This window comes from Bos indicus, chromosome 8, assembly GCF_029378745.1.
Source record: "Bos indicus isolate NIAB-ARS_2022 breed Sahiwal x Tharparkar chromosome 8, NIAB-ARS_B.indTharparkar_mat_pri_1.0, whole genome shotgun sequence".
Classification (NCBI taxonomy): Eukaryota; Metazoa; Chordata; class Mammalia; order Artiodactyla; family Bovidae; genus Bos; species Bos indicus.
In genome coordinates, this window is record NC_091767.1 from 61893050 (window position 1) to 61917102 (window position 24053).

At 51.7% G+C, this 24053-nt stretch overlaps 1 protein-coding gene across 1 annotated transcript in view; it reads right to left on the bottom strand.

The window, feature by feature from the left end:
* Positions 1-7739: 7739 nt before the first annotated feature.
* The window catches only part of SHB (SH2 domain containing adaptor protein B), a 135324-nt gene continuing 119010 nt past the window's right edge, over positions 7740-24053 (bottom strand). Inside the window, exon 6 of the mRNA XM_019966233.2 lies at positions 7740-8602. Coding sequence (XP_019821792.1) covers positions 8419-8602 — 184 coding nt within the window. The 3' untranslated portion in view covers positions 7740-8418. The remainder of the gene's footprint in view (positions 8603-24053) is intronic.

A 24053-nucleotide genomic window follows, 5' to 3' on the forward strand; every position in this document is an offset into this window, starting at 1 on the left:
GGATTTGAAATAGCTCAACTGGAATGCCATCACCTCCACTAGCTTTGTCCGCAGTGATGCTTTCTAAGGCCCACTTGACTTCACATTCCAGGATGTCTGGCTCTAGGTGAGTGATCACACCATCGTGATTATCTTGGTCCTGAAGATCTTTTTTGTACAGTTCTTCTGTGTATTCTTGCCACCTCTTCTTAATATCTAATGCTTCTGTTAGGTCCATACCATTTCTGTCCTTTATCGAGCCCATCTTTGCATGAAATGTTCCTTTGGTATCTCTAATTTTCTTGAAGAGATCTCTAGTCTTTCCCATTCTGTTGTTTTCCTCTATTTCTTTGCATTGATCGCTGAGGAAAGCTTTCTTATCTCTCCTTGCTATTCTTTGGAACTCTGCATTCAGATGCTTATATCTTTCCTTTTCTCCTTTGCTTTTCGCTTCTCTTCTTTTCACAGCTATTTGTAAGGCCTCCCTAGACAGCCATTTTGCTTTTTTGCATTTCTTTTCCATAGGGATGGTCTTGATCCCTGTCTCCTGTACAATGTCACGAACCTCAGTTCATAGTTCATCAGGCACTCTATCAGATCTAGTCCCTTAAATCTATTTCTCACTTCCACTGTATAATCGTAAAGGATTTGATTTAGGTAATACCTGAATGGTCTAGTGGTTTTCCCTACTTTCTTCAATTTAAGTCTGAATTTGGCAATAAGGAGTTCATGGTCTGAGCCACAGTCAGCTTCTGGTCTTGTTTTTGCTGACTATATAGTGCTTCTCCTTCTTTGGCTGCAAAGAATATAATCAATCTGATTTTGGTGTTGACCATCTGGCGATGTCCATGTGTAGAGTCTTCTCTTGTGTTGTTGGAAGAGGGTGTTTGTTATGACCAGTGCGTTCTCTTGGCAAAACTCTATTAGCCTTTGCCCTGCTTCATTCCATATTCCAAGGCCAAATTTGCCTGTTACTCCAGGTGTTTCTTTGGAGAAGGCAATGGCACCCCACTCCAGTACTCTTGCCTGGAAAATCCCATGGATGGAGGAGCCTGGAAGGCTGCAGTCCATGGGGTCGCTGAGGGTCGGACACGACTGAGCGACTTCACTTTCACTTTTCACTTTCATGCATTGGAGAAGGAAATGGCAACCCACTCCAGTGTTCTTGCCTGGAGAATCCCAGGGATGGGGGAGCCTGGTGGGCTGCTGTCTGTGGGGTCGCACAGAGTTGGACACGACTGACGTGACTCAGCAGCAGCCAGGTGTTTCTTGACTTCCTACTTTTGCATTCCAGTCCCCTCTAATGAATGGCACCCCACTCCAGTACTCTTGCCTGGAAAATCCCATGGACGGAAGAGCCTGGTAGGCTGCAGTCCATGGGGTCGCTAAGAGTCGGAAACGACTAAGCAACTTCACTTTCACTTTTCCCTTTCATGCATTGGAGAAGGAAATGGCAACCCACTCCAGTGTTCTTGCCTGGAGAATCCCAGGGACAGGGGAGCCTGGTGGGCTGCCGTCTATGGGGTCGCACAGAGTCGGACACGACTGAAGCGACTTAGCAGCAGCAGCAGCAGCAGCCCCTCTAATGAAAAGGACATCTTTTTTGGATGTTAGTTCTAAAAGGTCTTGTAGGTCTTCATAGAACCGTTCAACTTCAGCTTCTTCAGCATTACTGGTTGGGGCATAGACTTGGATTACTGTGATATTGAATGGTTTGCCTTGGAAACGAACAGAGATCATTCTGTCGTTTTTGAGATTGCATCCAAGTACTTAGAAAAGAAGGGCTTAGGAATTTGTAATTTACAAGAGGCCTGAGTGAACTATATGAGGCAAAGGTGGGACCCACTGAAGTAGATGTGGCATGTTGCAAGATCAGCAGACCCAGGTCTGAGTCCTAGACCTACACACCTACAGACCAGGTGTGCACAACGTGTAGGGCACACACAGTAAGCCCCCGTATATGGGAACTGTTATCATTGTTATGTCATTTAACAAATACTTATTAAGCACCTACTATGTGTCAGGAGCTCTCCTAGACTTCTGCTTGTGTGGAGTCCACATTCTAGTGGGTGGAGACAGATAAATAATGAACATGATATGTGTTTAATAAACAGTCAACACACTGCATGGATTTGATGCTTAAACAGTAAAGACAATAAATGTGATATGATAATTAGTTAAATGGTAAACACAACAGCTGCTTATTATTTAAATAATATAGTATGTTAGCATTAATTCAAATACATAAAGATGGGACAGCAGAAGATGCAGAGGTAGGGAATGAAGAGAGCAATTTTGGACTTCAATCCGGACAGGAAAATGATCTTGAGCACTGATCCTTCATGATGTTCAGTGGTGCTGGGGCACTTTTCATTTGTAAAGTGGGCTCCTCTGTCACCTCCTACAGGAAGCCTTTCTAGAACCCCAGACCCTCTTTCCTTTGAATTCTGTGGCTGTATTGAACGCTGCCTTTGCTGAAAGCACACCTTGTTCTCATCCTAGCTGATGCTGTCTGTAGGTTGACGAAAGCTAAGACATGTGAACGGTGTTTATCCAACACTGCGTGTAATCTTTGCAGTAACCCCGTGAGGTCACTTCTCATGCCACTTTACCATGGAGAAAATGGAAGCTTCTTACACCTTGCTCAGGTCGCACAGCTGGAAAGCACAAGAGCCTGGGCTTCAGTTTCCGTCTGTGTAACAGGCCAATTGACTTGGAGCTGCCTTCCCTTCCGGCCGAGACTGGCTGCAATGTTGAAGAGAACCACATGAGGGCGCCAAAACCACACTGGTGACATCCTGCCTCCCAGTCAGCATGGTCCCTTCAAAATTGTCCTCCAAAGCCAGAGATTATACTAGTAACGGCAGGCTGGGACGCTCCCACTCAGGAGGGAGCAAGAGACAAGGAACCGGCTCACACACTGTCCTAGAAAAACCCCCACCCCTACCCCAGTCTTCCCAGAGCTGCTGCACCAGCCAAGGTAACGCTCTGCGCTGGCCACCCTCAAACACCCATGGCATGGGGCGATGGACTCACTGTGTGCTCTGAGCGTCCTCCTATCCCTCTCTGAACCTCAGTCTCTGGCCCTCGATGCTGGTCCCTGTGCAAAAACGCAGGGGGGAAGGCGCCAGGTCGCCCACCATTTCCTGTCGACTAGTTAAGGAACATGTTACCTGGACTCACCTTGCTCCTGCTCACCAGCTCTTCCCAGGCCCTGTTTTATTCTCAATGTTTGTTAAACTGAACCAAAACAGAAATTTAAAAACTCCCCCAAACATGAAATGGGCATTTAGAAGTGACCACCAGAGACATTTTCTCCTCTCTTCTGGAAATATCCCTGGTTTCAGAGCACTGGTGTTTGCCAGTGTTGGGCCCGGGAACATGCCAGGGCTTTGCCCTCCCTTGAACATGGGCCTCCTACAGCAAGCCGTGTGTGTGTGTGTGTGTGTGTGTGTGTGTGTGTGTGGTGGGGAGGGGTGTGCTCTGATAGGCTCAGGAGTTGGACCTGAGGATTGGAATGTGGAATCAAGGCCTGAGACCTGGGGGAGCAGTGGTGGAGGAAGCAGCCTGATGGGGGACAGAGGGCCACACCCTCGGGAGGGAGGGAGAGGCAGGGAGTTCCCCGGGGCCAGGTCGGGGTGGGGCTCCACTCCAGAGCAGGCTTCCAGGCGAGCTGGGGTCGGGGGTATGGGGTGGGGAGGTCCCTGTGCCTCCTCAGGTGCTGACCTGTGAGGGAGGAAGGAGCTCGGGCTGCAGACCCTCCTGGGCCTCCGTGTCTCAGGCTGCGTAAGGACATCATCATGATCATGACAGGGGAACAAACAATGGCAGACTGTATGCCAGTCGTATCCTACCTGCCTCTCCCCGGAACGCAGAAAGTGCAAGGGTTAGTCGCTCAGTTGTGTCCGACTCTGACCCCATGGATTGTAGCCCGCCAGGCTCCTCTATCCATGAAATTCTCTAAGAATACTGGAGAGGGTTGCTACTCCCTTCTCCAGGTGATCTTCCTAATCCAGGGATCAAACCCAGGTCTCTTGCATTGCAGGCAGATTCTTTACTGCCCAAGTCACCAGGTAAGGCCTCAACGGGCCAGCACCTCCCAGTCTTCAGGAAAACCAAGAATGGCTTCCTGCCACAAGCGATGAACTCCCCTCTCCTTGCCTCCACAGGATGAAGCCCTCAGAGGCCCAGAGACCTCGCCATCTCCTACTATGCAGGCTGTGCTACACTGTGACCCCCCCACCTGTTACCTCTGCTGGGAGTACCAGGCTTTCAGGCTCCCGACTCATCCTCCAAGGCACAACTTTCCTGACCGCTGCAAACAGACTCAATCCCCCCTCATCTGCCCCCACCCCTGGCCCGCCTCTATTGCATCACGTGGAGTTGCCTGTTTTCCTCCACACTGGAAACTTCTGAGGGCAGGGCTTGGGCTCTGTTCTCCTCTGTAGCCACTAGGCTCAAGGACTCAACAAATGTTTGCTGAACAAATTAATTTGTTTTCACTTAACGAGCTCATTAGGGCTCTAGCTTCCTCCTAATTACGAAGCAGGAAGTTTCCTTTTTTTCCATAACGATCCATCTTTGGGGAATGATGGCAGAACTTCAACTTCGGCAAGAAGAAGGCAATCAAACTAGACCCCTGGCACACGTTTGCATTTGAAAGAAAGAAAACATGCAGGCTCAGTGAGGTACAGTTTAAACAAAACACGTGTATATTAAAAGCTTCACATTAAATATACATTATCATACAGTTCATCACACAGAATTAGATCTTTACAGGACACTTTCAGCAGGAGGGGGTGGTCACAAGGCTCCTGGCAGTGACACAACAGCCCCGAGGAGAAGGGGAGAGACTGGGGGCTGTCCATGCCCAGGGGGTGCCTGAGTGTGTCTCTGTGGGGTTCTGGAAGGTTCTCCTGCATCTGGGCTCTGGGTTGTGCTCGTTCCATTGGACAACTTGCCCCATTTGTCTCTGTCAGTAATCGCTGGTGGAAGGTAAAAGACGTGGCAGCTTGCCGGATGATCATCTGATCCCGCCAGGACCCTTCACGGGCATCGATGGGCCGCTCTAATCGCCAGCCTGCCCTCTCTGCCCGTTTCTGCAGGCACTGTCCTTGGGGTCTGTGAGAGCACATGGGAAGCCTGGCTGTCTGTCCCTGCTGGGACCTTGATCAAGTGACATCAACTGCTGCCCTGAGCGTGTATTGGAGAGCTGATCAGAGCTCGGTGTTCTGAATCTTAAAAAGGCAATCTCCGGGGCCTGTGACTGCAGAAGCAGAGCATCCACCAAGGGCTCCACCTGTTGTTCCCAGGGCCCTGCTGGAAGTTACGTCAAGATGGCCCTCTGCCTGCCCACCAGAGCCGCTCTGGGAGGGGAGGCACAGCTCAGCTGGGATTGGCCCAGCCTTCAGAAGAGGGGCCTTTTCACCTCTTTCTTTAGAAGCGCTGCTCTGTGAGCCTGTATCCTGACAGGCAGGTGGGCCCTCTCTCCCCACAAAGCCTCCTTTCTTTCTGGGCCGCCATCTTGTTCTGGAGGGGCTGCCCAAAAGGCCTTGACTCCTTGGTGCTCAAGGACATTACTGCTGAAGTGGTTGGGGCATTATGGTCAATAATGAAGCCAGCAATGGAGGGAAAGAAAAGGGAAAAAAACCCCAACAGTCCTGTGGCTCTGAGCAACGCAGCCTGTTAGGGGTTGGAGGCTGTGCTCTGAGACAAAATGCTGAGGCGGGATATTGTGTGGCAGGGAGCTTTTTTTTCCCTCTAAGAAATCCAGCTCATTTTCCCCCTCATTAATTGGCAGCAGATGAAAAAAAAAAAAAAAAAGCCAAAACAAAACCCAAACCAACGCCAATAACCTGAATGTGAGTGTTTCTGAAAGGGAAAAGCTGTTTCAATTGTTAGATGTCCAAGAAAACATGAATACACGCCGCCAGAGGAAATGGTCACAATTAGAGGAAGAAGAGGGAGAGGTTCATAAAATTAAGGAAAAAAATTCCTTTTAGTGGCTCCCATCCTGTAAACTGGCTCCTCTGCCGACCTCAGTCCCCAAGGGGAGCTGGAGGTTGGGCCTCCCAGGGAAACTTCAGGAAGATGGAGGCAGGGCCCAGGAATCCCTTAAAAGAGTAAAGGCAAGAACAGAGGATGAAGCAGCCCTGTTTTTCCCTCAGACCATGGGGCAGAGCCTTTTCTGAGGATAAGTCTGTTCAGTGAGAATGGTCGTGGGCTCCTGTACTACCTGACCTGTGGTTCTTAGGAAGGGCCCTGTAGGAAATCTGGATTTGCTGGTGGAGGAAGGGCTACTGTGAGGTTCATCCCAACGGCCTACTCCTCGGGCTACCTCCCCTGTCTCCAATCTCTAACTGGGTCCTAGGGATCCACTCTCCTTTGGCACCTCTGTTTGGACAAGTGCCAACTTCACTCATTTTCTCACTCACTAGGAAAAAAAAAAAGAGGAAAGCGTGAATCACTTTAGGTACTGTAGCCTCAAAGGATGTTTTGGAAACAGCAAAGGAAAGGTCAGGATTGAGGTGCTGGAGACTAGGCCCAGGTCACAGGCAATGAAGCAACCATGAGGTGGATGGACCTGTGGGATTCATGGATGGGATGGGCTGGGGCTGCCCGGACTGAGACAAGGACTCAGGAGACTGACCGATTGGCTAAACTGGGCAGGAAGCAGATGCTAAGGGAACAGCTTTAGCCATAGCCTGCTAAAATCCACCAGACACCTAAAGGGACATGGCTGGCTTCTAGTCCTGCTTTGCACTGGCTTAACGGGCAACCAGGGCAAGTCCTCTCCTCTCATGAGGCCTCCATCTCCTATCTGAACAGTGAGTCAGGAGCATCTCGAAGGCCTGGCAGGGCTGGTGATGTTCAAGCTGAATTCAGCCCCCTCCTACTTGGGACGATGGTGACCAGACTTCCATTCCTCTTAGCCCACTGGCGGGCTGGACGACATGGGCTTGGTGAAGGTGCTGAAACTCGTGATGTATCTGGACCCCTTGTACCTCCTTCAGGAGGTGAAAGCCATGCCTTTCATGCTATTCCATGAGCTTCTTTTGTTTCTTCCATTGCATTTAACTGTGGTATGGGGGTGGGTGGGTCAGAGGAAAAGGAAAATTAAGAGTAACTGAGCGTCTGCTCTGTCGAGAAGGATCCAGCTCCTGTGAAGGGCAGGGGCAAGATGGCGGTGGAGTGTGGGTGTGTGTGCAGATGTTCCTATCTGTGTGGAGGTAGTGCAGATGACCAAGAGGGCTCCATGTCCCCCGAGAGGTCAGGATTTGCCTTCCTCCAGGAGCAAGGTGACAGCAAGAGACAAAGAACTGGCCCAAGAGTTTCCTCTGCTTGTGGACTGTGTGAACTTGGACAAATCACTCTCCTTCTCTGAGCCTCCCTTTCCCCACATGTGAAGTGCTCATGGGGTAGCACTGACCCCAGTTAATGGTGAGAGCACTTTATAGACCGCTGGGTGCTGTGCACCTGTGGGGTTAACACAGATTTGCCATCACAGGGTGGCTGTATGCAGAAGAGGGAACGTGGATGCTGGGTCAACATTTGAGGCTACCACTGCTGGAGCCTGAATGCCCCTTCTTGTAGGTTGACTCTCAAGGGGGCAAAGAAAACCCCTCTGCCCTGAGCTGGGGGCTCTGCCTCCTTCCCATGTGCCCAGAGGAGTTGCACCTTGCTCTGGGAATGAAACTCGCAGGTAAGGACTTGCCCCCCCTCACTGCAATATATTAAAAAAAAAAAAAGGGATAAGAATATATATTAAATGACTATTTTATTTACATACCCTATTCATAAATAATTGAATCCTTTTTTGACTGCACAATGATCCCTTGGAGATCTCCTAATGATTACACTGAGTGACTAGAAGTGGATTAGTGGGCTTACATCTGTGTGTGGTCGTGTTCTTCCACCAATATGCTCGCACACACACACACACACACACACACACACACACACACACACACTGACACGCACACACCAGAAGGGAGGTGGGACTCCGGGGCCTTCTGGGCTCTTAAAACACCAGCACTTGGCTCCCAGCACCAGGGGGGCCCCGGTGGGAAAAATTGCGGCCCGGTACACAGGTGTGAATTCCTGACGGCTGGAGAACAAAGAGCCGCGACCCGGGAGCTGCCGCCCCGCCCCTCGGAGCTGCTCTCCTTTGTTCATCCTGGAAGGCATCTCTTTGGATTTGCAAATATTTTAATTCACAGAAACTCGAGGAGGGGGGTGGGGGGTGGGGGCTGGGGTGGCGCACTGGCTGTCCTTCAGTCTTTATCCAGGCCTTCTCCAGCCCCCCGCGAGTGGCGACAGCATTCTAAGACATGCAGTGGTGTGCTAGTACCATACACACGACACAAACTGGACACGGCTGGCAACAGCGGCCGGGGGCCACCGGCTCCACGTCTGCGCCCCGGCTCGGCGGGGCGGGGCTCACAGGGTCCGCACAGCCACGGGGTAGAGGAGGGACAAGTGCTCGGCGCCTTTGATGGGCAGCTTCCTGGTGGTGTAGTAGTGGATGACCTCTGGGACACTGTCGAACGGGGGGCTGTTCTGACCCAGGACGTACTTCTCTTTGGTTTTGGCCAGTTTCATGTGCATGAAGCCTTGGTTGCTCCTGTGAACAAAGCGCAGAGGTTGTTAGGATCCGCAGAATGAGGATGGCCGAGGCCGCCACGCTGCTCGGGAGGAGGGAGGGGGTGGGAGGGCCGAGGGTCCCTCAGGAGAGCAGTTCCCAGAGAGCCTCTCGCTTCTGCTCTGAACCAGTTTGTCATAAATTCACACTCATTACCCGAGAGAGCTCTCCCTCTGGCCAACCTCCTGTTGAGGTGTGGAAGACTCCTTGCTGCCTGGGACAGACAAGAAACAGCCCTGAGCTGCCCCGCTCCCAGCCAGGAATGGGGCCCAGGCCCAGCTGAAATGTGGCCTCACCCGAGAGCCTTTCAATCCTAGCAGCAGACACGGCTGCAGGAGAGTCGTCAAAACTCAGAAGATTCGAGGGACTTCCTCAGGAAAACAAGCAAACCCCCAAACTTGGCTCCTCTCCCTATTACTGTGCAGAGAATTTAAGCCTTGCCTGGCAGGCACCGTGCTTAAATCCCCAATGCCCTGACAAGTGGGCAGGGCAGCGGTTAGCACCCCCAGTTTACAGTGTGGCAGGATGACAGGTGAATTGTTTACAATCTCCCTTCAGTAATAGGGAACTGTCAGCAGGAAGGGGCTGCTCAGCCTGAGACTACATTTCCCAGCCTCCCTTGCATCCACTGCTGTCATGTGACTAGTTGTAGCCAATGGAATGTGGGGAGAACGTGTGCTCCCCAGCTTTGCCCCAACACTGGCAGTCTCCTCTTGGTGCTTCCTCTCTCTGCTCAGTAAACCCTGCCTGCCTCCTCCAAGGCCCAGCCTGAATGTCTCCTCTGCCAGGAAGTCTTCCAAGTTCCCGCTGGCAGAGCGCCTTCCTTCCTCCAACTGCACCGAGGATATAATGCCTCCATCAGCACTTGCCTTCCTGAACTGTAATTACTTATCCATCTTCTCGATTCCCTTGGGAGCTCCAGAGCAGGGTGCAGGCTCTGTGCCCACCGTGCTTGGCATCTGCTGAAACGGGCAGTGGGTGGGTTCCTCGGAGATCAAAGCAGAGCCCTGAGCCTGTGACATGCATGCTGGGTGGGGCGCCACTTCCGCCTGGCCCAAGTGGACTTCTCCCACCTCCCACTGAGGACTCTGACCACATCGGGTCACTAACCCCCAGTCAACCCACCTTTGCTCAGACTGCCCTTTCCCTGCTCACTCAGCTCCAAGCCTGGCCTAGCCACCACACCTGTGGGTGCCTGGTTTCCAAAACGGTCTAAATTTACTGTGTCGCTTAGTGAGAAAGCTGGGGCTCTGACCTCCTGCGCCTTCTCCAGAGCCCATCCTTTGTGAGCAGCCCTAGAGGCCGGCTTCCAGGAGACTGAGCCCATCCCAGGCGAGGCTAAGAGCGCTGTGTGGACGCAGGTGTGCAGCCTCCAGCCCTTCTGAGCTTTGGTTCTCGTTTCAGCTGCTCCCACATCTCTTCCATCCAGGACTGGGTTCTCCTCCCTTACCGGTGCCTGCTCTATTAATGCATCAATTTGGACTCCAGGACCATTTTCAAATGGGCAGAGCAAATGCTTAATGAAGTGCAGGCACTGAGTAATACATCTGCTCATAATAATGTATTTAGAGATGTCACCCTCAGCTTAAAGGAAATCGTTCGGAGAGCAATTATGTTTCAAGAGAGAATAATTCCTGTAAAGAACTGAAATTTAAATCAAGATTTTTTAAGGCTGACAATGTTCTAATTACAGAGCCTGTGGCAAGCTTTGCTCCTCAGTGAAGGGTCATTTCACTGGAGAATTACCTCATCTGAGAAGCAGGAGGCGCACTTGCTTAAGCCGGTGCATGCTTTAAAATATGAGCAACTCCCTCTGAGCTCAAGACTCAGCTACCTGCTACCCACCTCTGTGGAGAGACGGCAAATCTGTGCTGGCCTAGAAGAGTCTGTAACTGCTCGAATTCAGGGCCGAAACTGTATGGCTAATAAAACTAGGGACAGTTAAGAAGCCTTGTAGTCTTGGAGGCCACGTGCTCAGTTTTACCTGGAGAAGGGGTGGGTGGGTATGGGGGCAACAGGGCTGGAGCAGAGGTGAGTGACCTGGGTGGGTGGGTGTGGCCTCAGACATGTCATGCCCTCTGCCTGGGTGATATTTTGGGCTTTACAGCTAGTGCTGCAAAGCACAGGATGTGTTAGATCTCAACAACTAGCTGTGAGCTGGCCTGAACGCCAAAGCTTTCATGGCATTGTGGGTATGAGGTCGCTAGGGGAACTGATTTAGTATCTAAGGAGGTTAAAGAAAATAACTCATATGGGTTAACAGGATATTTTCACACCAGTTGTTGTGAAAACATTCAGTGAGGGAAGTGGGCAGGGATGCTGGCAACAGGACAGAGCCAGAGAAGGAAGCTGAAGCTCTTCTGTTCCCAGATCGAAGGCTCTCAAGGTTACCACATACTAGGAACTCCACACTGATGTCTCCATCTCAACAGACATGGGCAGGCACTGGGACCTCCCTGCAGTCCTTCCTGACTCTCCAGGCCCACTGGTTTTTCCTCTGATGCTGGTATTTCAGTACATACTAGTTTATAACCCTGAGCTGGGCTATGCTGAGGGGGCGGGTGGTCACAAAGTTCAGAGCTCAAGGCAGAGAACTCAGGCCTGTGACCCTGGAATCCAGGGCCTGACTATCCCCCGCAGAGGGAGAAAGGCCCACGAGCTGGCCCTCAGGCTGGAGTTCTTGCAGGAACGGCCCTTCCCCTTGGGCTCATGGACTGCACCCTCTATTTCTCTGGACCTCAGGCTCTCCTTGGGCCCTACTGGGCTCTGTCTCTACCCACACTGGACCCACGGTAAGGCTAACTGCATGGCCTCTGAGGGCGCTTCTAGACTTAAGGTCCTAGATTCCACGTCTATGAGCATCATCTGCTGCCCATGAGGTGAGGGCTTCCTGCAGGAAGGGATCAAGTCAGCCTCATGCCCCCTCCACTGCTGCTCTTGGCCTCCAGTCCCACTCTCACAGGGCGTTGGCCTGGATGGCTCTCAGGGCTGATGTTTCCTGGGCACTTCCTGTGAGCCAGGCCATGTGCCCAGCACTGAAGCTCCAGACGGGAGGTAGCTGACTGGGGGTCACGTAGCCATCAGCTGCTCTTGCTTCCCTCCCTGGGGGCCTTTCCCAGAACCCATGCTTCGGACCTCAGCGCCATAAGCTCCAAGAGAGGGCCCAACCTAGTCCCCAACACTCCTCATGAGGCCAGCCGGGGGGCGGGTGAGAGACATCAGACTCTGAGCAGGTGACTTCTTGACTGCCAGCCTCAGTTCCCATGGCACCCACCCTGCCGGTAACAGTGGATCAGAGCAGCACAGGGGCTGGCAGTAAATGGCCGTCCCGGGGACCAGGGATGGTGTGTCCTGACCGGTGGAGTCCCCCGCCCGGAGGGACCATCATAGAGTTGGTGGGCCCCGAGAGGTGAGCGGGTCTTTCTTTCTGAGACAATCTGTCAAATTCCAACTTAACACAAACGATGGGCAGAGCCTTGTCAACACACACGCAGGAGGTGTGCTGCAGAGATATATCCTGATCGGTCACAAGGTCCCTACGAGTGAGATGCCACCTAACGACAGCTGAAGATTTAAAAACGGCTGCCAGGGATGATTTTAATAACTGCCAACTCAGAGGAGGAAATCCAGCACAAGATTAAAATTTTCGGAGAATGGAGGGTACATCAGATACCCAGCATGCACAGGGATGTGTGGGGCTTTAGGAGCAAGAAGTAGCCTAGGGACCATGCATCCAGGGCCGGGTTCCAGGCCTGGCCACCTCCCCGTCATGGCTTCTGCGAAAGCATGGGTCCCCGGGGAGCTCAGACAGGCTGCCACCTCCTGCCAAGCTCCTGCGTCAGTCCTGTCTCCTTTGATAGGACATCCTGCGAGAGCTAAGTCACAATTAGGGGTGTCTCCAGCGGGTGACCTGTCTAATGAGTCTTGTAAGGCTGGTGGAGGCTGGGGATGCTGGGGCTGTCAGGGTGTTCAGATCGCTCATTACCATCACAAAAAGCACCTCCTTGTAACCGGGATTATCAAACGTGCCTGGCGCGTCAGGCCTAATAACAGGCCCCACCTCGTCTCATAATCATGGGCTTTAATAAAACATCACTCAGCCCGCAGCTGCTGGCCCGAGCAGGGTGCGAGGCCTCACCTCACGCTTTTAGACCTAATTGCTTGATGCATATTTCATGAAGAATCTTGGGTAATAGTTATGTTAAATCGCTTCTTTTCATGATGAAATGACTTAAAAAATACTTGATATAATATTTATGTGGGAGAAGTCGAGGAAATTGTCCTTTGGGATTAGTGTGTAGGACCTGGTTACAGGAATCCACGCTCAGAGGTGTGATCTTAGGTCTACCTCTTTTGAAAGGTAGTTGGGGAGATGCTCTCTTCATGGAGATGCTCCAGCACATTGTCCCTCAGCTCAAGACCATCCAGGGCTGTCCTTGGGACCCTGCAGAATAAAGGCTGAACCCCAACGTGCACCGAGCTGCTGCTACCGGCTATCTCATTTAAGCCTGCAGCAAGGCTGACACTTTGCTTGGTGTAACTACCGTTGTTGACAGATGGGGAAACCAAGGCTGAAGGAGGCCGTGTGCCTCCATGGGCACCTTGGGGCTCACATGACAGGTACTTCCTGTGGCAATGCTGCCTCCACAAGCAGATGGCTCTGATTCAGCACATCTGCTCTCTGACCTCCAGGGAGATGTCTACAGAGAAAAGTGTCTACAGAGAAGATGTTTTTCCTCCTCATCACACCTCTGAGCAAGCCTCTCCAGAAACACTTGTGAGTGTCTGCAGAGAAGCATGCTCCAAGGAGCTGCTGTGGGAGAAATCACCCAGACCTCCAGTGATGGGGGCCTTCAGGGGAAAGGCACTGGGGTGACATCTCCTGAGGACTTTGCCCGTGCAGGCTGGACCTGCACAAGCTTTGAACTTCCCTCTTGGGGCCTGGGAGCCTGGCAGAACAAATGTGCACAACATGATTGCCACTGCTGCCCTTGGTTGGTGACTGGACCAACCTGTGGCTTCACAAAGAAGCTGGGAGGGCTGACATTATCTGCAAGAACCCCAAGGGCCAGAGGGAGAAGCAATCTGCCTGAATCGCAGGGAGAGGACACCAGGGCTTTCTGAGTCCTTACAGCCATGTGGTGGGGTTCTCCAGCTGTGCCATGCATGGGTGGGGGGCATGAAGGCCCCTTCCAGCTGACACGTTGTAGGGGTCGAGGGAGCTGGGGGAAGGGGTTTACAAGGTCACACGCCTTCTGAAATCGCCTTCATGGGGACAAGCCAAAGACACATGCACCAAGTTATAGAGCACAAACATCTAAATGTGAACACTGCTGAGCCAAATGACTTGATTTACAACCAAATAATCAGACTTTCAATAAATGCATTGGCAGCGACTAGCCTCCCCAAGAAGCCCAGGCATTTCTCAAGCTCTAAGTTGGTGGCTCAGGGTGAGATCTTCAGTAAATCATGATGAAAAGCCATCTCCAGGGGGAAGGAGCGGAGAAGGCAATGGCACCCCACTCCAGGACTCTCGCCTGGAAAATCCCATGGATGGAGGAGCCTGGTGGGCTACAGGCCATGGGGTCACTAAGAGTCGGACATGACTGAGCGACTTCACTTTCACTTTCATTCATTGGAGAAGGAAATGGCAACCCACTCCAGTATTCTTGCCTGGAGAATCCCAGGGACAGGGGAGCCTGGTGGGCTACCGTCTATGGGGTCGCACAGAGTTGGACACGACTGAAGTGACTTAGCGCCAGCAGCAGCAGGGGGAAGGAGAGCTGGCCGATGCCTTTTGCAGCAAGGGTTGTTTTGTGCCACAAAATGCAGCAGGTGGGTCAGAACGAACCCATCGGGGGTAATTTTCTCAGGAGTAGACTAACAAAGTGTCAGACAGGAGGACTGCAATGATCCAGACAGCTGAGGAAGTGAGCCTCACATCGCTGGAGGTGTATGACTGGGACGGTAATGTGCTTGATGACTTTTGTAATTCTTCTGGTTGGTGTCCCTACATAAGCTTCAGCAAGAGCACACGAAAACTACAAGGGGAGATGTGCATGCAGAGCGAAGGGTGACATGTGAAATGTTTCAGAGCTTTAGGAAGAGGAAAGAGGACTTTCCTAGGAATACAAAGACCCTTTTGTGTTTGAAGCACATGGGGTTGATGGTGATGGCTGGACTGAAGTCAGATGCCTGGGTCCAAACTCTGACCCCACTTATGTCATTGGCTGGGCAGGTCCCCTCTCCCTGGGCCTCAGCATGCTTGTCTGGAAAAGGTAGAGGGGGTTCCTCCAGCGCTGAAGTTCTCAAGCCAGTGAGAGACGTCATAGGGGCATGGGAGCTGCAGCAGCACTGCCAGTGGGACTGGTATACTCACACAGGGATAGCCAGTTTCCGGGCTTGGGGACAGCACAGTGGCAAAAGCAGGCTTTTTAGCATCTGTGCCAATGGGATGGATGCCAATGGCCTGGGGGGTTGCGGGGGGTGTCTCCTTCTACAGGACAAGCCCCTCTCTACCCATACTCTCCTTGGGGCACTGATTATCAACGGGGCAAGTTTACCTCCTTCCTGGGGACACTTGACAATGTCTGGAGACAGGGGAGCCGCTGGCATCTCTAGGTGGAGGTCAAGCATGCTGCAGAGGACAGAGCCACAGCATAGAATAACCCAGCCCAAACTTCAACAGCGGCAACTCACGGGTCACCAGTGCCTCAAATCCTTCATGTGTGAAGTGGGACTAACAAGAATAGATGTGAGGCAGAAGCGAGAATGTGTCTGTGAAGGAAGCAAGAACACCTGATAAAGGTTAGTTGTCCGGCTCCTCATTCAAGGGCTGAAGATGTGGCACAGAATTTGCCAAAGGGATGCACAGGCTCCAGGCTGTTTGCAAGGACCAAGCGCCCCCTAACCCCCCGTCACTCCAACCAGCAGGTGCAGGGGGAACATGAAGCACCTGAAGGCGGGTCCAGAACAGGGGTCGGGCAGGTGCTGGACAAAGGCAGTTGTTGAGGCAAGCACCAGCTGCCGTGGAGAGGACTTGGAGGGCACAGTGGTTTTCATAGGCAAAAGGGGAGCTGGAAACCTGAGGCCGAGCCAGGTGATGCGGAGAGGGAGATGAGGGGAGCACTCCGGGGTAAGGAAGGTCAGACGACGGCAAAGGGATCACTGCCTGCAGGTCCAGAGGGACCCAGACCTGAGTCTCCCAGGTCTGAGAGTCTCCCAGACTGCCACTTCTGAGCTGTGCCTCTCTGAGCCTCAGTTTCCTCAACTGGAGCTTTCACTGCCCACGCGCAAGGACTGTCCTGAGGTCCCAGCTGGGTGGGGCATGGCTTTGTTTGCACCCACACACTGCAGGAGCCCTCATAGAAGGTGCTGCCCAGGCTGAGCACTAAGTGTGCCCCCGCTCTGCCTGGTCTGCCGTTCGTGGCCGTGTTGGCGGCAGGCCCACCTCCTGTATCGGGGCAGCCTGCCTGGCTGAAGTGAGAGGTCTGGGTTCTGGCCCCAGCTCTGTCACCAGATGACAATGGGCATGGTGTTTACATCCCTGAGATAGATTTTCCCAAACATCGAGTGGTATTTCTCAACACTCTCAAAAGCTCATTGTTATACACCGGGGTCCATGTGAAAACAGAATGGGAATGATGAGGAAAGAGCCTTCTCTCCTTAAAAAATGCTGGTCTAAGGCAGTACTGTGGGTAGTGCTTTGCAGTCAACATTTCTGATGGACACAAGATGCCAAGCAGAGGCTTTTGAGGCCATGTCTTTCCCTGACTTTACTTTACAGATGACATGAGACCCAGAAAGGGGTGGAGGTTTGCTCCCATTCTCCAGTGAACCCAATATGACCCCCACCTTGTGCCATCAGCCATAGGGCACTACCCATAGCCTCTGTATGCTCTGAGAAAGCAGTGATGCTATACAAGGTGCAGGGTGGAAGTGGGCATGCAGAGAGCGGGAGAGACAGCAATCCACCTATACCCCAGTTCTCACCTTCGTCCTTAAAGCAAGGTGCTTACCCTCATTATCCTATGGACCCAACTCCTTTCCTGGTGGGGCTTTCCTCACTAACTGAGCAACTGATTCATTAGCACAGCAAAGAAGGGGACTCGCCCACAAACCATCTGATCCAACTCACAGTTTTACTTAAAAAAACAAAAACAAGTAAAGAAGGAAAATCCAGAAGGGTCTTTAAAAACTGCAGACTAAAACAGATCTATTTGCTCAGCAGCCCTGCCTCTAAGCTGAGGATCCATTCTTTCTCCCTGGAATTTCAAAGGCACACACGTGACTCTAAGCCAACGTGGCCCTGGCCAAAAGCCTTTTGCAAATCATGTGAAAGACAGTGATCGGTGGTTTTCAGTGGAAAAGCTCCCAATAAGCCTTGGGGATCTGGGCCACAGTCTCTTCATCTGTGAAATGGGGAGATCTTTATGACGTTCCCTAACCTCACTGAGAGCAAGGGAAAAGAGCCCTGAGCAGTAAGTCGAGACCTGGTCCCACCCCTGGTTCTCGCCCTCTTGGGCCTTGGTTTTCCCATCTACACAACAAAGGGAGAGGCCGAGGTGATCACTGAGGTCCCACAAACTTATAAAACTTTGAAACTTAGCACATAGAAGATGCTCACACCATGCGATCAGGAAAGAATGACTTCAGATATTAAACAAAACGATTGACCTTCACTGTAGATGCCCCAAGAGTTCCAGGGCTGGAAGAGAAGTCCAGGTTTCTCAAACACAGAGTTTCTTCAAATGTGCCCCGGAATGCCTACATCAATGTCCCCAGGGATTTTGCTAAGCCTGTGGCTTCCTGGGCTTCTCTGGAACTAGAATCAGCCTTTAACACGCTCTTCAAGAGATTCTGATGCACATTCAAGTTTGAGAACCACCATTCTAGTCCTTATCTGGTGATGCAAAGTCCACATTCACATCTCACATCCAGCATTTTCTTTTTGCTCACCTACAGCGCTGGGCTAGCTCACTCCTTGCAGGGACAACCTTTTTCAACCTTTGATGGCTCTCCCCATGAGAAAGTCCTTCTACGTTCTGAGCTGAATTGTGACTTAGCACAGTCCTGCAGGCCATAGCTGCTCCACCTGCCCTGGGAAGGCTCGCCTGAAGAGCAGGGTATAGAGCAGGTACAGACCTGAGGCTGCTCCTCTCTCCAGCTGTCCTCAGAGGGCAGAAGCTCCTATCCTTTCCCATTCTGGTCCCCCCTGCTGCTCACAATCTCTCACATGCTGGGGCTGCAACTGGACAGTGTCTCCCGTGGGTCTATCCCACTTGGCCGTTAGTCCCACTGTCTGGACATGATTCCATCACCACATGCACACCCCAAGCCTTCGCTGCACTTCCTTCTGGTGTCTACTGACCTCCAGAGTCCACTCTGTCTTCCTCCTCCTCCTGATCCCAAAAGACAGGATCTCATTGGCTTTAGAGTGTTAGTGGGTCAGACAACATGCACCTCTTGACCCAAACCAAAAAGGGCACCAGCCCAAGAACACAAAGAAGCAAATGCCCACTGGCTGTAGCCACACTTGGAAGGTTTGCAAATGTAATTTTGAAAGGTCACTGTCAGCCCTTCGTAATTTGGGCTCTGGAGGGCGAATCCTCTCATGTTGGGCATCCATTCTGGCAGCTTCTCGACAACCTCTGTCCACAGGGTAGAGCGTTCTCTCAAAATTAAATTGCTGGCTCTTTGCTCCCTAATGAAATTGATTTCTGCCTTGATACACAACAAAGCTTTCATTTTATTATTTGGCTAGGGTTTGACCACATTAATTACAGTTTTTTTTCAGCATGGCTGCAAGTAATTGAGTTCCCAAAAGTGACTGACTATTGGAACTGATGGCTTTTTAAAAGCATAACTACCACAGAAGTCAAACGGTCAACTCTCATTTTGTCACAGAAGATTTCTGGGGGGTAAGATTGGAACAATTCAGGACAGGAAGAAGCATTTTTCTGGTTTGAAAATCTGAACTCAAAATGGGATTATGCTCACATTTGGAGACTGCTTTTGAGATGCGGGTGTGCCTGGCACATACTACCTCACGCATTTGCTGCCTCAGTGGTTTGATCATCACTTGTGTCAGAACTCATAAATTGCCCCAAGTTTTTAATCATTGTTATTGGCACAAGTCTACCTACCTTAGAGGATACACTGTGGAAGCCTCTTCGAATCAGTTTCTAACACCAGGTACCAGGGATTGCAAAGTGCCTACCTGGTCCTGTGTAAATGCGTTTTCCCCCGGGAGGCTGTGTTCAGCCAGGGCGGGCTATACACCTTAGTGTCAGGTGGAAATGATGGGCACACAGCTACTCTGAGCAAGTTGAGGGGTGGGAAAGAATTGTACAAGAGAGAAAGGGCCAGAAATGCAGAAAGCTGCGGGGAGAAAGAAAGAGAGCTGACCAGGACTTCAGAGTTTATAAGGCGCATCTTTGTCCACCTGGACCAAATGTTTAGTCGCTTTGGCCAAGGGGGGCTGACATGGTGGGGACAACTGAAAACTCAAGTTGGCACCACAGGGAGAGGGGACACTGCAGAGACCTCTCCTCTAATGCCAAACCTAATCGTCCTTCTCTCTTGCTGTTACTTCCCAATACGTTATCATCCTTCTAGGCCCTGCTCACACGCCACCTCCTCCAGGAAGCCTTCCAAGATGCCACCAGTCAGACTCACTTTCTTCTTCCCTTATTTATTCCCTGCCACACTTCCCTCTACCACAGCCCTCACCTATTCTTGTCCCTCTGTCTCCCTATCCAGCTGGAGGCCTGGTGCCCAGCGGGAATGCAGCAGTGACACCTAGGCTGCTGACCTGTCACCCCTGCCCTGAAAGTCTGTGCTGAGAATGTGACAGGCTGATCCCCAAACCGCCTGGAGCTGTGAGCAGCGTGTGGATTTTCAAAAGGAAAATAGCAAAAAAAAAAGTTCTAATTAAAGCATTTCTAATAAGCCAGCTTTGCCAAAACCAATTGTTTCTTATATTCCTCCTGAGTGAAGCGATCCTTTTTTTAAAAAGGCATTTATAGTGGCAGAAAGCACCCTAGGCTGGAAGGAGGTCGGCGGCTGCTCACTGTTGGGGGGTGGGGTGTGCTCAGCAAAGGACGGGTTTGAGGCACAAAATGTGTGCATATGTGAGTGTGACACACACTCAGACACAGCAAAACATCATTTTTATAGCTTTAGAATTTGAACTGTGGGAGCAAAGATGAGAGCTATAAAATCTGACATCCGATTTTATAAATCTGCAGCAAATACCAAGAACGTTTATGGAGAAAATGAGAGAAGAAAATATAGTGCTATGGGGCTTCAGAAGGGTAATAACCCTGGATGGGAGTCGAGACATCTGGGCTCCACCAGCAACTCGCTGCGGGACCTTGGGAAGGTCCTTTTCCCTTCCTGCGCCTGTTTCTCTCATGCGAAAGCCAGGGTTTTGACCTGGATGATTCAAGACTCTTCTGGTTGCAAGGGCCTGAGGGTGTGGGGAACAGGAAACCTTGAGATTTTACTGAATGAAGCTGGGTGCTTCAAGCCCCACCAGATGCCTCAAGGAGAGAGCTGGTTATATTTCCTCTGGGGAACATCCAGCTATTTACTTAGCTATTAGCAAAGTAAGACCCCCAGTTCTTCCCTGGGGAAGGCACAAGTTTCTATAAATAACCCCACCTGCATTTATACAGCCACTCGGGAATTTACAAAGAGATCTCCCTTCCGCTGTGTCCCTGAGCCTCAGGGGTGAGGCTCAGAGACGTGAAATAATTCGCTGGGTGACCCCCACAGCCGGTGGAAGCAGTGGGATTCAGGCCCTGGTCCCCTGGCCCCTGACTGAGTCCTTCTCCATGTTTCTGTCCCTTCTCTGATGGCAGGTACGAGGTCTGTAATCTGTCACCACGGCCTGGGCCTGTAGTACCCACGTGTCCTCCCAAGTTCCCAAACAAGCCATTCCCAGATGGCTTTTGCAAAAATATTGTTAAATAAATCCTATTAACAAGATGTTAGAAATGTGACTGGAAAGAAATGTTTTTCACATTTTGAGACCAGTGCTTCAGAAAGGAAGCTGTCCCAGGGCATGAGAGGCTTCCTGGCAATGAATGGGCATTTGGAACCGCCCCCCGCCCCAGCCCCGCTCCCCCTCTGCCACTCGGCAGGCGAGCCACACAGGCAGATTTATGTGGCTGATACAAGATAATTAAAAACCAGCTGGAAATGTAATCGGGGTGGCTCAGACACTGCACTAGGGAGCTCTCGGGGGAGTAAAGGGCAATGCTGTGTGCCTGGCTGGGAGGGGAGTCGTGGCAGGTCAGGAAGGGAAACCCCACCCCATCAGTGGGCACCTTGGGCGCTGCCAGGCTGGCAGGTGCTCTGGACAACGGGCTGGAGTGTGAGTGCAGGCACCTCTTGCCTCTGGGTTTGGGGCAGCAATTGGGGCAGGGATGAAAACTCGTCTTGAGTTATGATGAGTTTCCTGGGTTTTTCAAAACTGAGAGTTCCAGGTCTGTGTTGCAGCTGGCGGAGCCACCACTTACCCGGCCGTTCAGAAATCGGAACGAGGCCCCAGGCTCCTTGCTCTTTCTCATCCTCTTCAATTCTACCAAGACATGACCTCTGTTTACTCCCACTGCCTGAGTCCTTCGCTGAACTGTTGCAGCCTCCTCAGCAGCCAGCCCTCCATCCTGACCTGCCTTCCAGATTCAGCGACCATCAGATGGGGCTTCTGAAAACCTCTATCTCTAAAGTTCACTATTTTCATTTCGTCTCCTACACAGAACATTTGAGGAGCCTCTTGTTTTGCCTACAGCAGTAGCTCCTAATTGCACCATTTCCTTTAAACCTTTTAGAGAAGGCGAAAACATGCTGTCCACTAATTGAGCAGAAAGTTCATTTTCCCTCCATCAGCCCTGAAAGGATGTGAAACCCTCCGTGTAGCAAGAGCAAAGATGCAGACACCCCCCTCCCCTGCTTGCTCTTTGTCTCAGGCTGACACAAATGCTGCCAAATCTCAGGGCCTGGCTGAGAAGCTAGGAGGCAGACAAGCGTCTTCCTCTCTCTGGCCTTAGTTCTGCATGCCTGTTGAGGTGGTCATCATCTTCAGGAGCTGATGAGGAACTGGCAGATCAGAGAGGTTAAGTGACTTACTCAAGGTCACACAGTCATCAAGAGGGCAGCCTGGATTTAACATGAGCTCTCAGCTCTCAGTGATTTGTCTCAGTCATAGTAGTGCAGGATTTTCTCCAGTGGCAGCCTGTATGAACTCTAAGATCCTATCACCGTAAAGGGGAGTGGATGTGGGCATGGACAGTCAGGGCAGGGGACTGAACCACACCCAGCTCTTTTCTCAATAACCTATGGCTGTAACAAAGTCTGTAACAAAGACAGTGAGCTACCACTAACTTACTGCCTGCTGGGCACAGGCCAAGCACTTCACATATATCGTCTCTTCATGAATACCTCTGTAAAACCCATTTTAATAGATGAGGAAACCGAGGCTCAGAGATGTTAAGTCCCTTTGTCCAAGACCATCCTGCTAGTAAGTGGCAGAGCTGAGGTTCAAAAGCCCATGCCAGACTGATCCAGAGCTCATGTCTTCTGCTACACTGAGCTGCCTCTATTCTGGGGAGATGGGGAGGATGTTAGTGATTGGATCTACTGAAAACTGGGTTGCAAAGTAGGCAGCTTCTCTCCTCCTGGTCTGCTGTTTCCTCAGCATGGGCAGCTCCTTACTCTGCCCACTCCCAACTGTCTCAGCCCTCCTCATTCCCCAAGGCCCAGGTCAAAGCCCTTCCTTACCCCACCCTCTCCTGCCATCGCTGTCTGCCTGGAATCAGCCAGCTACCTTATGCCAGTTTGCCTGACCCCCGCCTCTCTTTCTTTGGTATCCCCCCTCCTCCAGCCCTCACACCCACCTGGCAGCTCAGAGAGGTACAAAGTAAGGGGGGCATGGGGGCAAACAGCCAGGAAACTAGGGCCCCGGTCATCGGAGCTGGGCAGTGCCCCGGGCAGTACATACCTGCCTTTCTTGAAGCCCTCAAGGGCAGGCTGGGGAGGAGGGCAAGTGGGTAGGGAAGCCTACCTATGGGGCAAGAGTCCCACATTCTGGGGCAGGAGGTCATGCTGGGTAGGGAAGCCCACGATGGCTTGGAAGCCTCCACTGTGGTCTGGGAGACCACTCTGGGGGCTCACCCATGGGAGCAGCCATTGTGGAGCTAAGAGGACAAAGCCTCAGACGCCCACTCAATAAGGGGTGCTCAGATGGCAGAAGGAACTGGAGTCCGTGCTCCCTCTGATGATCGAAGGGCGAGCAGTCTTTCCGCGTTCCCCCACCTCTCCCCACCCCACAAACTGTTATTATTTCTTGCTCCTGGCTGTCAGCAGCAACAAACTAAGATTAATCACTTGCTCGCCTGCCTAGACCCAGACATGCCTACTGTTTGAAAACTCTCTCCTTTACCATATAAATCAATGAAGGGAGAGGAGAAGGAAAAACAACCCTAACAGAAATGCGCCCCCCGCACCCCTGGAACACAGCCCATCGTCTCCTCTGGCCCCGCCACACGCACCACCCTCCCAGGAAGCATCTGTTGGGTGAAGACTGGCTGCCCAGCAGTCAGCACAACCTCCCAGCTCCAGGTGGGAACCTGAAGGGCCTCGTTTGGCAATCAGACCAGGAGGCATTTTCTTGATAAATCGTTTCGCCCCCTCCTCCCCACCTGAAGAAGGAGGTGGGGCCTTCCCACTGTCCTTAGGATGGAGCAGAAAGAGAAGCTTGTCCTGACCATGGGGACCTTGACCTGGAAGCAAATTTATGAATCAAACGCTGGACCCTCTTTCTATGGGCACTGGGGGTGGGGACAAAGACACCGGCACAAGTCATCCAGAGGCAGCCACAGCCCAGACACACCCCCAGGGTGTGTGACCCGGTGCAGCCTAGTCCACCATGCTGGCTCCGTGGCAATTTCTAAAGGCTCTGGGAAAGCTGGGAGGAGTGGAGACTGCATATACCGAGTACTTGCTGTTGGTCGGGCCTGCTAGGCTGCGTTAGTTTTTATAAGAAGTTCATGAGAGTGGCCTACATAGCTTTCCAAGTGATGATCAGGGAGGTAAATTCACGTGGCTAGAATCACACAGCAGTTAAGAGTGGAGCAAGGATTCGAATCCATGTATCTCACTGGTTGCAGAGCCCATGCTTTTCACTCTTATATCTTTACTTTTTTAAAAAAACAAATTTTGGCCACACTATGCAGCATGTGGGATCTTAGTTTCCGACCAGGGATTGAACCCGAGCCCTTGCATTGGAGGTGCAGAATCTTAACCACTGGACTGCTAGGGAAGTCCCTCCCTCTACATCTTTAAAAGTGATCTCCCACGGGACTCCCGCCCACTTCTTGGACTGTGCTAGCTTTGGTGGCATGTCTGTGGACATGCGAGGGCACAGGGA